This window comes from Zootermopsis nevadensis, unplaced genomic scaffold (genome assembly GCF_977971745.1).
Source record: "Zootermopsis nevadensis isolate Lab colony 2312 unplaced genomic scaffold, Znev_1.0 Znev_ptg000001l, whole genome shotgun sequence".
In the NCBI taxonomy this organism is placed as follows: Eukaryota; Metazoa; Arthropoda; class Insecta; order Blattodea; family Termopsidae; genus Zootermopsis; species Zootermopsis nevadensis.
Window position 1 is genome coordinate 7,516,613 of NW_028259133.1, and position 16,718 is coordinate 7,533,330.

The 16,718-nt window shown below is 37.4% G+C and overlaps 1 protein-coding gene across 2 annotated transcripts in view; it reads right to left on the reverse strand.

Annotated features, from left to right (window-relative positions):
* The window catches only part of Mcm6 (minichromosome maintenance 6), a 35,851-nt gene that overhangs the window by 14,131 nt on the left and 5,002 nt on the right, over positions 1-16,718 (reverse strand). For both annotated transcript variants that reach the window (XM_022065712.1, XM_022065711.1), the window contains exons 4-7: positions 14,081-14,229; positions 7,609-7,864; positions 5,909-6,080; positions 4,276-4,400 (exon numbers count right to left, since the gene is read on the reverse strand). In XM_022065712.1, the coding sequence (XP_021921404.1) occupies positions 4,276-4,400; positions 5,909-6,080; positions 7,609-7,864; positions 14,081-14,229 (702 nt within the window). The remainder of the gene's footprint in view (positions 1-4,275; positions 4,401-5,908; positions 6,081-7,608; positions 7,865-14,080; positions 14,230-16,718) is intronic.

Below are 16,718 nucleotides of genomic sequence, written 5' to 3' on the forward strand. Positions count from 1 at the left end.
CATGGTGACTCTTAACCTTTAAACGACAGGGATTTAAGTGGCAAAGTGGTAGCAGCCCTGCAGAGTTTCTTTGCAGGTTTTTAAACTTTTGAGCATGCTCTAAGGAAAACTTTAATATTATCTAATGTAAACATGATAAATTGACAAAGTAAAAGCCGTATTTATTCGAATAGAACAGAGAATACATAGAGTTTTTAAAAATGCAGTTAATATCTTAATTGCCTAAATAGGCCTTAGTAACTTTACTTTCTTCTTTGGAAGCTCATTCGACATGGTAGAAGCCATGGTTGTGAACTCATGACCACACAGAAAAATTTGTTTCCCCTACTTCAGCGGATACACATTCTTTTCACAGATCATGCCGAGGAATGTGAGTAGCTTTGATTAGGGAATCTGAAACCAAGCTGAAACCCACTTGACAATAACAATGTTTATTGCTTTTATGGTTATAGTTTCAGGGTTGACAGCTCAGGCTAACCTTGTAAAAACCCTAGAGAAAGTGATTCAATATTTGCAGCCCCTAAAAAGGCCAAAAGACGTAGCCAAGTCTACTTACAGTGTTGCAAGTTTTGAGTTCCGCTCCGGGAACGTTCGTAGGGCTGAGTACACAACTTACGTACCAGACTGGGAACGCTAGTAAGATAAAGGTTAAGGGAATTTAGTAATACCGCATTTCTGCATGATCTGGCTTCTACACCAGGTTTCACCATTGGTAACATGGCGCTAGATGGGATGGGGTGGTCAGATCACACTCAAACTGCAATATACCCCCTGGGGAAATGACCCCCAGTACCCAATGGATAGGAGTTTGGGTGGCCCCACAGCCAGTCTGGATGCAAAGAGTAGAAGATAAATCCTTTGGCCTTGCCAAATATCAAACCCAAGACGAACATCTCATACTTGGACATATTACTGACTCAGCTACCCTGGCTCTTTAATTAATACCTACTGTTAATGTCATAAATAATATTAGTAGTTTATTTGCAGAAGTTTCACATGTAACACAGTAAAAGAAACACCATACTTATGAACAATAATAGGCATGAACAAGTCTTGAACTTACAAGATGAGAGCGAAAAGAAATATCTTGACCTCAATTCAAACACTGATTTTTCATTTCAAAACTTTGCATACCATGTAGTGTATTAGAATATAAAATAAGTAAACGACTATTAACACTATAGTGTTATTAGTTGTTTGTTTACTTATTTTATACTGATTTTTCAGTCTTAAACTTTGAGAATTTTAAGATAAATGCCTGTACTTTGCAGAGCAGCGAGCAAACTATTCAATCCACCAGAATTGTAATGGATAGCAGTGCTAGCACAAATCTACTTGCCAAAAATATTATATCTCTCGCTCGTCCTGCAACTTTTTATATTTCCGTAGATTTCTATATTACAGGTAAATCCTCAATTTTCATATAAATATGACATTAATTCTTTCTCATTCACAATCCTACTGTTCTCTCATCAAAGAACATCAGTTATGTGGCATGCAATGCTTTTTGGCATATTCAGATTCACACATTAATATGTAACCACACCTCCAAAGATTTATTTGAACACATTTCCATGACAGACATAGTCAACTAAAACAATATTCATAACTTCTATTGAAGAAGAATCTGACATTAAATGGGATTGTAACCACATGGCTTGTGCTGAAAACCGTAATTACAGTGAAATAAAACATACATCTGTAATCCACAGTAACCAGGGTGAAAGAACCTTACACTTCTCAGGTGAGTTATCTAAAGAAAATGTGTTTTGACCAAATGCCATGAAGTGTTTACAAGATTGTATTTATAACTTTTATACAAATAGCTTTCTTACAAGAAGGTATCTTACTGTATAAATTACAATCTTTCTCAATGTATATACATTATTTACATTAACCTGAATTAATAAATGTAAAGAATAATTTTGCCTGTTGTTTTGTATGGGTGCAAAACATGGTCTCTCACTCTGAGGGAGGAACATAGATTGCAGGTGTTTGAGAATAGGGTGTTGAGGAGGATATTTGGGTCTAGGAGAGAAGGCGATGGGGTCTGCAGAAAACTGCATAATGACAAACTTAAAAATTTATACTCCTCCCCTAGTATTGTCAGGGTGATTAAGTCGAGAAGAATGAGATGGGTGGGGCATGTAGCGCGCATGGATGGGACAAGAGATGTGCACCGGGTACTGGTTGTTAAACCTGAGGGGAAGAGACCGCTGGGGAGACCTAGACGTAGATGGGAGGATAATCTCAGGCGGGATGTATGGGAGATAGGAGTCGAAGGAGACTGGATTTTGTTGGCCCATGACAAGGTCCGGTAATTCGGTGATGAACCTTCAGGTCTGGTAAGCCATCCAATTAGTTTGTTAAAGAATTTAAAAGAAACATGTTGCTTGAAGTTGCCTCATTAATACAAGAAGTGACACTTCACAGTAAAATGCTTCAAAAACCCCAATCCCATGGAATCCAAACTTGATATTTTCAGAGTTTTAAATAATTGTTACATTCACACAATACTTGTTTAACTTAAACTACCTCAAAGAGAAATACATGGTGAAAGGTCAAATGTGAAAGACTTAGAAAACATAACTGTGCTGAATATATAAAGTGAGGCTTTCGCGGCAACCAAAGTTGATGAAAGACTCTTGGGAAACAAGCCGCATCAGGTGGCTGAATGGTGAATAAACCATTTCTTCTGCTAACGTTTCAAGAGCCGTCTCTGCTCTCATCCTCAGGGCAGCTGCGAAACAAAACTGGTCCTATGTAGCGATAAAGGGATTATGGTTTCACGCTAAGCCGGACCTGGTATCCTGTGACAAAACTGTTGTCTGCGCGGATAGCCGAGACAGCAAGAGTGAGCACTTGACCTCATCTGCCAGTTCCTATTGGTTAGCGCAGACGGGCCACCAGCAACACAATGCTACTACCTGCCGTCCACCGCCAGTTCCCATTGGCGAGCATGCTACATAGGACCAGTTTCGTTTCGCAGCTGCCCTGAGAATGAGAGCAGATGGCTCTCAAAACGGTGGTGAAAGAAATGGTTCATTCACCATTCAGCCATCTGACGTGGCTTGTTGCCCGCGAGTCTGTCATCATGTGCTGAATATATTTGTGTAACATCACTGGAAATGGCATTTTATAAGCTTTGAAATATGCATAAAGTGAGTTCTGTACCTCAGTTTGGGAATAAGATATATACCATTTTCTAAGACAAATTTTGAAGAAAGAAAGAAAAAGGAAAAAGAAGAAGAGAGACAAGTATTTTGACAAACTCAACTGTATGCACCCAAAAATGTAGTGGCCATAAATCAGTAAAATTTGGTGGAAATACTTACCTCCAATGGTACTACAATACATACACAAACACACACACATATCTGAGGTAAGGTTTGAAATATCTCTTTTTTGTTAATATGAAGTGACATGACTTGGTAGTAAATTCAACATTCTTAATACCGAAGCCTGGCTGGCATCAAACAAGATCCAAAGTCAGTTCAATCCATCTCCATCCTAATAACATACCTCCCTTTGATGCATATTAATGTTATCCTCCAATCTCTCACGAGGTCTTCCTGGAAGCCATTTTATTAGAAGTTTCACTAATAAACTTCTCTATGCAATTTTTATTAACCTGAATAAATGACAAAATTTAGTATATTGTATCTTAATTGCACATTTCCTTCATCCCTCATCAAAGCACCCTCTTTTCAAACACTAGGAAGTTATGCTCCACTCTCAAAGTAAGAAAATACATTCAATAACCATACAAAACAAATGCCAAATTCATTTCGTGTGTGCGCGCATGCATTTGCTTACACCTATCATTTTTAAAACATACAGAATGATCTGTGATTTTAAGTTTTCACAGCAGTGTGGATAATGATGATCATCATTTTCGTTTTGGCTCCAAGTAGACCACACAGTAACAAAACCCAGAACATCACCATCATCCTCACCAATGTGAAAACCTCAAATCTAACATAGTGGAACTCTATAGGGAAGTTCTTTCTTAATGAGAGTCTATATGGTGCCAAAATCCAGATCACCATCATGAGGATGACATTTTCTCAACTGAATTATAACAGGAAGCAATCATCAACAAAGGTTTGTCCACTAGCTTGAGGAGTGTGTTATGTATGTCAATGAGCACAAATATAAACTCTGTTATACCTGAGATTCAAAATAACACATCACTGAAACTTGTTAGTGCTCCCTGAACTGCACAAATCCAATTTGTCAATACCAAAAGGTACAAAATAATAGCTCCTGGTTTACCTGTTTAAGTAGCTGAGACTTAGCAGTGCTTGGGTCTCCTACTATACAGCAGTTAATATCGCCTCTCAGGGTAGTTCCCTCCATTGTTTTCTTAGGAACCCCGCCAAAGAGCATCAAGACTACACCTGTTAACCACACACTGAAGCATTAGTATTATGCCAAAATTCTACTGCAAAGTAAACAGACACCAAGTTACATTTAACTTCAACTGAAGTAACACCAATCAAATATCTGGGGTGTGCTTTAAGATGACATCCACTTTTAGACAACTTATTGCAAAAGAATTGGGAAACCAGTCAAGTAAATGTTGTTGTTTCTTGGCTCTTATTGATGATTTTAAGCCCCTTCCACAGACACAAACTGCTCATGGCTCCCCACTCTACACCCGCAGGTTTCAGAGGTCTTGTGGCTGATTATATAATTTTCCTTTCAGTGGTAACCTGTTGGTACCACAATACCCTCCCTATGTAACAAATCTGCATGGGTGGCAGTGGAGTGCCAGACTCCATGGAGTCTACATGAATTGAGATCAGGTTTCTGATACCTGGATCTTGCAGTAGGGGGCAGTGAGAAGGGTGCACTTCGCCTTCACTTCCGAGTTTTCCATGGAGACACATGCTGGAGTTTGTGCCAAAGACTGTGGGTCAGCACCATGAAGATAGGACAGATTCCTGCTGGTGAGGCAGGAGTTTATAAACTCATATGGCCTTAAATCAGCATACTGACTATAACATAGAAGCTGTCATATGCAGCACAGGGTGTAACATGGTTCAGACATGGCAAGTGTGGCAGGTGTTCAGCACACAAACGGGGCCAGTTTACAAGTAGAAAGGGCTGATTATAGATATGGCTAGACGAAATATGAAAGTGGAAGAAGACAAGGTGTTTGAAAGAAAAACCTGAGAGCCCCAAATTAGTCGATAAGCACACCATACAATGTTCCAGTTCATAGTTATTAGTTTGAATATATGTAACATCTTCTAATAATTCTAATGGGTCCCAAGCAGAACCAATTTACCTCATGGAATGCTAGAAGTTATTCGTAAAAACTGACAATAACCAGTGACAGAGAAACCAACAATATTCACAAACGCTGAGAGCAGCAAACAGCATGCTAGGTGAGTTTGAGGCTTACCTGATGCTCATCTCAATGACTAATGACTGATTACTAGCCAATTCAGACCATTTTTAAGCTAATGAAAGGACTTGGGGTGGAAGGACATCGTCTAGAGCTTTGACTGGTTGAAATATCGGGTGAATTGGCCCTTTTCTTGACATTGCATCAGCATTGTCCTCGTTATCACTCATTACGCACCATGATGAGTGATGATTTCATAACACAGAAGAAGATTAATGTCCTGCAGAGATTTGCAAAGACAAGAACGTCCGTCCGGTTAGATCATGCTGCTTATGCATAATATGCTACATGAGTCTAGTTACCTTGCTCCAGGGGTGATAGCCCAAGGGGACTTTCACTCCTGTTGATGGAATGGGTAAAGAGGGTTTCCAAATACAACATCCCGATTAAATTTCAATGGGTTTACACTCAGTATTGTGCATAAAGCAACCTATGACCCTCCTGTTTCTTGATTACAAATAAATCCAAAGTTCGAGGTTAATTCAGTGTGCTGACCTCGCTTAACTTCATCATTGCCATGAATGGATGGGAAAAGACTTTCAACCAAGTTCTGGTACAGGCTCCGGTCACGGCTCATTTCATACACCTTGTTCCACTCTGCATCAGTCATCTGTTGCTTCATCATCTCAGCTGTAATCTCTTCCATTAGTAATTCTCCACCCCCAAACTGAAATGCACAAACACATCAAAGTACCTCTTCAATCTGTGTATATGCTTTTGAACAAAACTAATGTCTCAGTGAAATTCAGTATGATGTTACACAGTATACTTTTCTATATATTCTGATTTTATGTATCTCCATAAGCAGAGTCCTTGAGAAGCAAGCTAGTCAACAAATTCCTTGCCCTTTATGGTACCTGAAGGTTCATTATCATGTTCAAAAGAGCCTGCCACCAGTCTATATTCTGAGCAAGATGAATTCAGTCCATACCATCTCACCCTATTTTCCAATGATCCACTTTATTATTATCCTCCCATATATACCTAGGTATTCCCAGCAGTCTCCTCTCTTCAAACCTCCCAACCAATACCTTGTAAACACCCCTCCCCTCCCCCATGCATGAATTTCATTCTGACTTGTTAGTGTAGGTCCCAAGTACTTGAATTTTCTTACATTTTTGAATGATTCGTTAGCTATCCTTATATTCTGGTTGTCCTGAATTCTGATGCTGAGACATAATCATATACTTTGTCTTTTCTGCATTTATTTCCAGACCAACATCCTACTTGCGCTTAGGAGTGTTTCTGTGTTTGCTTTTAAAGTATTTATATTATTGTCCAACAGATTAATATCATCAGCATAGACCGAAAGCTTATGCATCAATTTCAATTCTAAACAGCCCTAATTATTTTTTGGACTTTCCTGATGGCATATTCTAGGGCAAAATTGAAAAGCAGCCGCAATAGAGCATCTCCCTGTTTCAAGCCATTGTGAATAGGAAATGTATTGGACAAATACTATTTACCTATACGAATTTTGCCAGATGTTTCACTTAAACACACTCTACTTAGTATGACTAGCTTCTTAGGAATACCAATTCAAGCTAAATATTGTAAAGAGCTCCTTTTTAACTGAGTCATATGCTTTCTTGAAGCCTATAAATAGTTGATGGACTGTCCCATTATACTCGCACATTTTCTCTAGTATCTGGCAAATGTATACATACATACATCTTTATTACATTCCATGGATCCATAAGTTAGTCAGATGACAATAGGATGTAGAATAAGTCATAATAATACAATACATGTTATATAAAATCTGAACAGTTGCAGAACTATTATGACGGAACCCACACTGATGATCCCCAATAATTTCAGTGGCATATTAAGTCAGCCTCGCCAGAAGAATGTTGGATAAAATTTTGTAGGTTGATAATAAAAGAGAGATTCCTCAACAATTATTACAATCAGTCTTTCTTATGAACTGGTACAATAATAGATTCCTTCCACTGCTGTGGCATTTCCTCCTAATTCCATATAGAGCAAATAAGTTTGTGTAGCTCAGAACACAATGTTTCACTTGCTGCTTTGATCAGTTTGGCTGGAATTTGATCAGTATATGGGGATTTGCACTTTTTCAACTTCTCAATAACTGCTACAATCAACAAAAGAGAAACTAAGACTGAAACAACCTCATTACAAACTCAACTAAAACTATATAATAATTTTTAATGACATAAGTCACAACTTGCCCTAGGATTGGTTGCCTGGACTGAACATGCTAGAAAAGCCATGCGATAGTGGAGTTCACGAACACCAAGGGCTTTGAGACCTCGAATTCCATCTGTGTTTGTCTCCCCGGCCTTGTGATGTGATCCAACTTCAGCCTTGGCCCCTGGAAGAGCCAATGCCCCAACATCTGGCACAACAATCAGTGTTCCTGTGAAGTCATAGCGATCTCCAGCCTGAACAGTTTCCACAGCATCTGCTCTCAGCACAACCTCCACACTGAAAAAATCAAATGGTTTAACTGCAACAGAACATGTACAGCTAACAACAAAAACATCAAAACTAGAAAAACATGTAAAGTTTATGCCAAACACTTCATTATAGCTAGAAATATCTTCAGCACTCCAAGTTTCTTAATGCTACATGTATGGAAAATTAAAAATGTTTTTTTCTGGCACCTACATCGTAACAAGCAATTCCTAACTAGCCATGGCTTTTCAGTACTTCTTCCCCAGACTATACCTACAGTAGTCTCCTTTTCAAATACCAGTTGCCTATGCAAACATAATTCAACAATAACAAAGATAAGTGAAGGAGATATATATTAGCACAGACAGCAATTAATTTACTGTTTCACTGCTGCCTTCAAGATATTCTACTGACTTGCACTGTTAGTTGGAATCATATGCTAGCCAAATAGATAGTAAAACATCTCCCAATAACAGCCAAGCTTCCCTATGCTGAGGGGATACTTTAAAATATTTATTTATAAATCTGAGAAGAATAAATCAAATTCACACTGTATTTATTATAAATAAACAAACAACCATGTTTTATTATTTAGTTCCTTCTGTACATGTATACACAGTAATTAAGTGAAAAATGTTTTCGCAATTTCTATTTTAACACAGTCTCTGCCATGCTACCTAGTGGGCTCTGTGCCAGCCATATTTCAGCATGGAGATGTACTAACATCTGCATAAAAAGACCTAAATACCTTAGGTACTATGTGATTTGCATGAAATCTTCAGATTACATTTAATATTGCTTTCGGATGAATTTCCTTTATAGCTATTCACTTCTACATAAACATCTCACTTTTCCATACCATGCATCAGTCATCTCTGTACACATGAGGCAACCATGTGTTTACAAAGGAACAGGAAGTTGTGTGTGAGATTGTCACTCATAATACATAAATCAAAGCATCGAAGCTTCCTTCATCATCTGAATACAAGCGAGTGATATCTCTAGGAAATATGAGCAACTACATGTTAATCAGGTCGCCCTCGGTGGACTAGTAATTAGTGTGCTGGCCACTGGATATAAGGTTCACAGGATCAAATCTGGCGAAGGTCAACAGATTTTTAAGGGTGATACAAATCCGTAGCATAACTTCCTTCGGAGGGCAAGTAAAGCCGGCAGTCCCATATCGCAGAACCATACGAGCATGAACGAGATGTTTCATAAGCAGAATTCAGTGGCCATTTCCCACCTGTCCCTCCTGATTCTCTACTACATGGATCTAGCAGACAGAATCAAGATTGAGTAGAAATTGTGCAGAAGCAGTGTGCTTGTCACTCACTACTCAGAAATGCACACTTCAAAAGACTAATGAAACCTCAAGAAGGAGGTGCCAAGACCCACACTGGGTTGTAGAGCCACAGGAAGAAGAAGACATGTTAATCAGCACCAAAACATCGATAAGACATGTGGCACTGGCAACATGAGATAAAAGAATTCTAACATGTTTGGTATGTTGTTTTGTATGGGTGCGAAACATGGTCTCTCACTCAGAGGGAGGAACATAGATTGCAGGTGTTTGAGAATAGGGTGTTGAGGAGGATATTTGGGTCTAGGAGAGAAGACGATGGGACATAGAGAAAACTGCATAATGACGAACTTAAAAATCTGTATTCCTCCCCCAGTATTGTCAGGGTGATTAAGTCGAGAAGAATGAGATGGGTGGGGCATGTAGTGTGCATGGATGGGACAAGAGGTGTGCACCGGGTATTGGTTGGGAAGCCTGAGGGGAAGAGACCGCTGGGGAGACCTAGACGTAGATGGGAGGATAATGTTAGGCAGGATCTATGGGAGATAGGAGTTGAAGGAGACTGGATTTTGTTGGCCCAGGACAGGGTCTGGTGGAGGGCTTTGGTTAATTCGGTGATGAACCTTCGGGTTCTGTAAGCCATCTAGTTAGTTAGTTATTTAGTTAACATGTTTGGTAGGTCTGTTATATATGACCTACTACTTTGAACTCTCCAACAATGTGATAAAGGCTATGATAGCTTATACTTCCAAATTTTGTAGAGGGAGTTCCAGAATACATTACATACAAGGGGAAAATATAGTATTGTGCACATCTACATAATATGCTATGCTACTGCTGGTAACTGAACCCAAAACTAACCTAGTCACATGACAGCAGATACTGCTGACATGGGATTAAAACTTGCAAATTTGATCTTCGCATCAACGCCAGTCTCCTATCACACACACCAGTCTACAAGGGAACCAAAGTATAGCTTTCACCTCTGTTTCGCCTTCCAAGGATTCAAAAAAGTCATTAATATTAATTCAAATTAGGCAGACATATTGATTTCTTTGCTTAACAGATGTCTGGCATAAACTGCTATAGTTAATGGAAGGTATAGAAAAGCCACACACAAATAAATATAAGGACATTACAAATGATTGGAATTATGACATCAGTTGTACACTTACGTCACTTCCAGTCTGAGACTTGGAAAATTTCAAAAACTTCATTTTTGTTGTAGAGTGTACGTGTAGTGGGAAACTCTGATAAGCAATCAGCTCTGAGTACAAGAGGTTACATATGAAAAAATCAACATTTCAGTTCAAACAATACTAATGACATAACAATCAATGCTAAATAAATGTTGATTATTTTCAAATTTCTGTAACAGCCAATTCAAAAAAGGATAAATATTGCACGGCCCACATTATTTTTTAAACTCATACGTGATATAATTAATTAGTTAGTAGGTAGGAGACAGGTATGAAAACAATGTGGTGAAACACTGATACAATGCCTCTCAAAATATTGCCGCCCTTCCACTGCAACCATGAAGCCTAGAAACATCAATTCTACATGTAATTTCAAAGGGAAATCGTCCCTCCAATAAAATGATAACTCTACTAACTGCCATCCACCAACATCTGTAGCAAGATCAATGTATCATTAAGCATTATAACCAAGTCCGACACAGTTCCACACTGCTGCTTTACCACCAGCTACAGACTATTCCCTTGAATACTCAGTTGTAGAAAGACTGCTTTGTCAACAAATAAAACTTACTCAACAGTTCCTTAGAAACAGAGTTGAGTGTTATTTGGGGTGAGTGGTGTAAATGGCAACATATGAAATCCAGGCAGTTACTTGATAAATCTGCTATTGAAAGAGCACTGATTTTAAAATGAAAATATTGCCAATAAGCTACCCACAATAACAGGTAAAACTCCAAGAATGCTGGTAAAATAGTTACAGACCTGCCCCATTTTGAAGTTTGAAAGGGCTAGTGGACTATTCCATGATAAAGTTTTTTTTAAGTTTCTCTGAATAGCATACAGCACCCATATGAACTTCAGTTTGAATATAGACACAGAGTGGGGGGTGGGGGCCCCAACATAAGTGCAAACAATCAAAACCAGTAGTTTCTGTAACACTGAGAAAAGTGCAGGGAAAGTTTTGGTGTGGAAAAATGTATGTGCTTACAAAGACCAATATTTTGCTGCAAGCCAACAAAATAGTGTCAATAAGTTCTCCATTTTACTGGGTAAAAAATCCCATCAGTTGGCACTGTGTTGGAGATATTCTCAGAATGAGAGAGAGAGAGTAAAATGAAATGGAAAATGTAACATGTACAACTGTAAAAAATTGTTGAAAAGCACAAAAGAAAAAACCTTGGGATGCATTAATTATTTTGTTAGGACAAATCAGTACAAAGAAAGGAACAGCATTTGACTAAGTTGTTAAGGGAGAACCAAAAATAATTAGACAGCAGACAAATGAGACATTTTGTATACAAAAATTAGTATGTATCTTGTTCCAAAAAATAAGATTACAGGTAGCCCTCGATTTACGCCAAGGATGCGTTCCTGGACAAACCGGCATAAACGGCATAAATTTAAACTCTTTTATAATGTGAATCAATGGGAAGTCAATGACATACGTTCCCAGCACTCAAACATTGACGAGTAATATAATGGCATTACATTTAAGGCTCCAAAATAACGTAAATAAAATAAAGGGAATTTAAAAAATATATTTTAGACACTTCCAATCGGCAATCCCCGCGATTGATGGCGATTCTTTCATGTGACTGATGTGTACAGTCATCTCTGCTGTTAAGTGATAGTTGCATTCATGTAAGATGCCGACCTATAGAAAATCGCGTAGTAAAAATAACCCCGGTACCTCCGCAGAGATTAAATAAGTCCTTTGAAAGTTTAAAGCGCCAGGAATGAGATTGCATAAGAGAAAACTCGCATATGCAAAAGTTTGCATTTCACAAACGGCTTTTACCGATGCATCGATCTCATTGGAGAAAATTCGCGTTAACAAAACATATGTAATTGCAGAGATGACTGTATTTATAATCTTTATTCAAAATCAGCGATGGAAGAATTACGATTTAGTGTAAGAATCAGTACGAGATACATTGTAAAACATTATAAATAATAGTAAAATATATTTTTTTCACTTTTTGACTTGCTGGTTTCAAAATCGGCGTTATTCTGAATCGGCGCAAAGTCGAGGGCTACCTGTATACAATGCATTTAAATAATGAGGAAATTTTCTGCGTGTGAAAGCACGGCAGCCCTCTAATCAGGGAGGAAACATGCTGTATGCTAGACCACAGCAGACGTTCAGTGACAATTACTTCCCAGTCGTGTCACTAACTTCCTCACATAAGTCTCTAGATAAATATATTCATAACAGGATATTGTAAAAAGATAAGACAAACTTACCATACTTTATAACAACTGCTGAAAGTTACTCACTTCTACTCACAGACATGCCTTACATCGCCTAAAGAAGTTATGCAACACTTTCTAAAGTTCATCCATGGCAACTGAAAGAATTATCTGTTCCATGGCTGCATTAGCAGTATGTGTTGTAGCATTATCTTGCTAAAAATATCCACCTTGTCTTTCTTCAGCAGTCAGTTGATTGAAGAAGTGATTCAATATGTCGTTAAAGTATCTGTCAGAGTTCACGGTTTCGTGGGAAAACACGGGGCCAATGATTTACTGCAGACTTACAGCACAACCTTTTCAGTATGTAATGGCACTTGTATAGCAAGATAAATGTCATCAATCCATATTCTTACATTATGTGCATTGACATAAACTAATGGGAAACCATGCTTCATTGGATATGAACAGAAGCTGCAGATCCACACTTCCAACATGCACATTTTGCAGTAGCCAGTTTCAAAAAGGAATTCTTACTGCAAAATCTGGTTGTTTCAACTCATGCACAACTGTTATTTTAAATGTACAAAATTTAATTAATTTTGTGGCTGTGAAAGTGGACTCCAGCAAAACACTGGTTTCCTGTGCTACGTGTCTTAACAATTTTTGAGGATTGATCTGGGGTCGTGCCTGAATATCCTGTACCTTTTCTTCAGTTAGCACATTTCTCTTCAATTGCCTCTTTACGCCACTGAACCTATGACCTGCCACTTTTTCACAAGTTTACATACACATGACTTCTTGGGAACTGGTGAGGTTGGATACTTACAATGAAACTTTAAAATACAGTTTCTGCAAGTTTTTTCCTTGCATATGTTTCAATAATGAATACACGCTGTTCAGTGGTGAACTTCATTTCAATAAAGATGTACACTGCCTACCACATCTCTGAGAAAGACTGGAAATTACTGCACTAGAAACATCGGATATGATAACTAATGACGCATGTTTATAAGTGTGCATGACTCATTCTGCAACCAAATAGTAGCATAACAATCACAAAGAAATGTTTGATCTGCACTGCGGTGTTATCAGGTTTCCTCTACGACTGAACATTCTGTAGTAAAAATGAATTCTATATATATGACTGTTCCAAAAGCTATAAAACACACAGATATATTCCACTATTTTACCTTGTACTTTGTCCTCAAAATCCAAAGTACAGTATTTTACATACCATCTGTAAATTTAATACAGTAATCAAAATACAACAAAACACAAAATTTCAATTTATAGCCATCCCAGCTTTGATGTCAAATTGGTGGTGGACAAGAAGTGGTACTCTAACAGGGTTATACTGTATGTCAATAATTTTTAGATATTACAAGTACCTAACAGAATAAGCATTTTCCAAATTTTATTTACAAGTTTTCATTAAAACAAGGTTAAAATGCACAATTCCATGTCACGAATGTTGTGACTGCTGAATAGATACACTACATTAATGTTAATTTCCTATCCAACATTCCTGAAATTACAGAAATGATAACTCACCTACGAGGAATGCACCCTCGAGGCAGCTCAGCCTGTGTTTCCTGAATGCGAACTTTCTGGAAATCAACAAACAGCGACTTGTCCACTTCTAGCATGAAGCGTCGTCTGTTGGAGCACACAGGGTTGCGACAGATTGTTGGGTTTGTGAACTAGAAGAGATAATAATTCACATATGACAGCAAAATAAAATAAAAAGTTGTTAAAAATTTAATAAAAGAAGCCAAAGCATATCTAAATATTTAAAAAGGAAAACAACACTTCCATTTTACAAATATCAATTGGTTACAGTAATGCTGTTTGAGGAAATAATCTGTTTACAAAAATAACCATATGAAACCCAAAAACACAAAATGTAGTTATTTATTTGATGTTAAAGCAGGTAATACATAGTTGCCATTGGGCTTTAAAGGGTTATGATCTTTATGAAGAAAAACAACCTCTCACCCATCAAAGGACTGAACTAGATTGTCTTCACAGATAATGCTTCTCCCACTGCATACACCTTTGCTGAGAAGACTTTGCTGCATTTAAATTGTGGCTAAGCATGCAAGGTTTGTAATAGTGTCCCAATGATTGTCCATTATATGCATATGATCAGACAGTATTTGTGGAAGTTTCATATTCCAAAAGAGCATATTAAACTCCAAATGGGAAAGGCTGAACTAACGAGCACTCTTCATGAACCCCATAACCACTGGGCAAACTAGCCAATCTTGAGGATACTAAGTAACATGATTGTGCCACACTCTTAAACCCCTACCATAAACAATTCAAAATGTGCAACAGTATAAACATTAGCACCATTCATTAATGTAACTGTATTTGTTTAACACTTTAGTTTCTGTTTTATTATCAATCTGATTCATATTACGTAAATTCTATACAGCATTATATGAGCAATCTACCCATCAAGCTACTTCATTCTTAGTGACTGAAAGGTAGGATGTGTGCTTATGTTTGGCACAAAACAATTTAGTTGTTATAAGAAGCTGAGATTACAGACACAATAAATGGAAGAGTCCAATCGAAACTGTTGAAGATGTACATTTTAATTTTTAAAGAAAGAATATACTCAATTTACTCAATCACAACCCACCTCACCAGCAGACTGCCACTGGACTGGCTTCTGCTGTCTAATTAAAAAATCACCACTTCAACCTTTCTATTGTCTTTGACCAAACTCAGGAAACATACATGCTATTACCTGACTATTACACCTATTGTTACATCACACTGGGGTGTTTATGAAATTTCTGCTCTATTACACTGCATAATATACAAATTCTGACATTGCTAAATATATAAAAAATTTGTTATGGTTAATCCAGTTAAAATGAAAGTTCCACTTAGACATGTGAAATTTAGTATTGTAGAAATTACATGTGCCAATAAAATCTTTTCTGGTCATCAGACTTATCAGACGATCAAAACTTGCCAATATTTCAAGGACCACCTCTGTCCTCAAAACATTGGCAAGTTTAAATCATGTCATGACCAATAACCCAATAAGATTTTATTTAAGACAGCCACCACAAAAACTTCACATTATAAAATATATGCATGTTTAAAAATTTTTTGAGCACCTGTGTAATAAAAATATACACATATTTTTAAAAGAAATATAAATTATCCTTTAGACCTTGTAGGAAGATTCCCATCCAAACTATGTTATAAAATACAGCGGTACTGTATTCATCTAAATATCATATAGCTCAGATAAAACATGTACCCAGCTCTTTGAAAGGAAAAATAAACCCAAAATAAAAACTATAGTCGTTCTGTATAACATCCAATTCACATATTGTACATTCCAACACAATATTCCCTTTTCTCAGGGAACAGTTACAAATAGTACACTGTATATGATCCGAAGCTTTCATAGTGACTAACAATAATAAAATCCTTTCAAGCTATCAGCCATGTCAATTGGTAATCATCAAATCCTGATGGTAGGAATAAAGCTGTTCCCTGAAATGTCAATTTTTAACCAAATGACACAGAAGATAAACCATGATTTTATTAAACAGTTCACCCTTGCTCCAACATTAAAGCCAATGCTGGAACAGTCATCTGAATTTTCCATAATACTCCAATGTTACATTTATGTGGTTAGCATCTGTGCTTCTGTTGGGGAGTTCCCAGGTTTGAATCTGTAAAGTGACCAAATATTTTGACCAAGATTTTGTGGTTTTCCTCAGTCCCTCCAGACAAATGAAGGGGTAGCATCTCAAATTAGGCTATTGAGCCACTTCCTTCTGCATCCTTTCCAATTATTAATTATTCTATCATTCAATATCACACAAACTAACCTTCTGACAGAGCCATTAAATAAACCACAGATAAGTAAAGACAAAATACAAGTCTTCCAATAAGACACGCGTCAGCTATAGGCTTGCTTTGATCATCCAAAACTTGGAATTGGAAATAAAATGTGATAGGTTTGCACTAGGCAAGGCAACACGTATATGCCAAAAAACATAACCTTCAAGTATTTATTCTACATACCACCAAATAAACAACACCAATTGTGGTTTCTACTCATTATTTGCATTTGGGAATTACAGTAAATAAGTAACATAAAACCAAAATTACAATTCTAATTTTTTATCACTGTTTACAACTGTTCCAACTCCCCTAT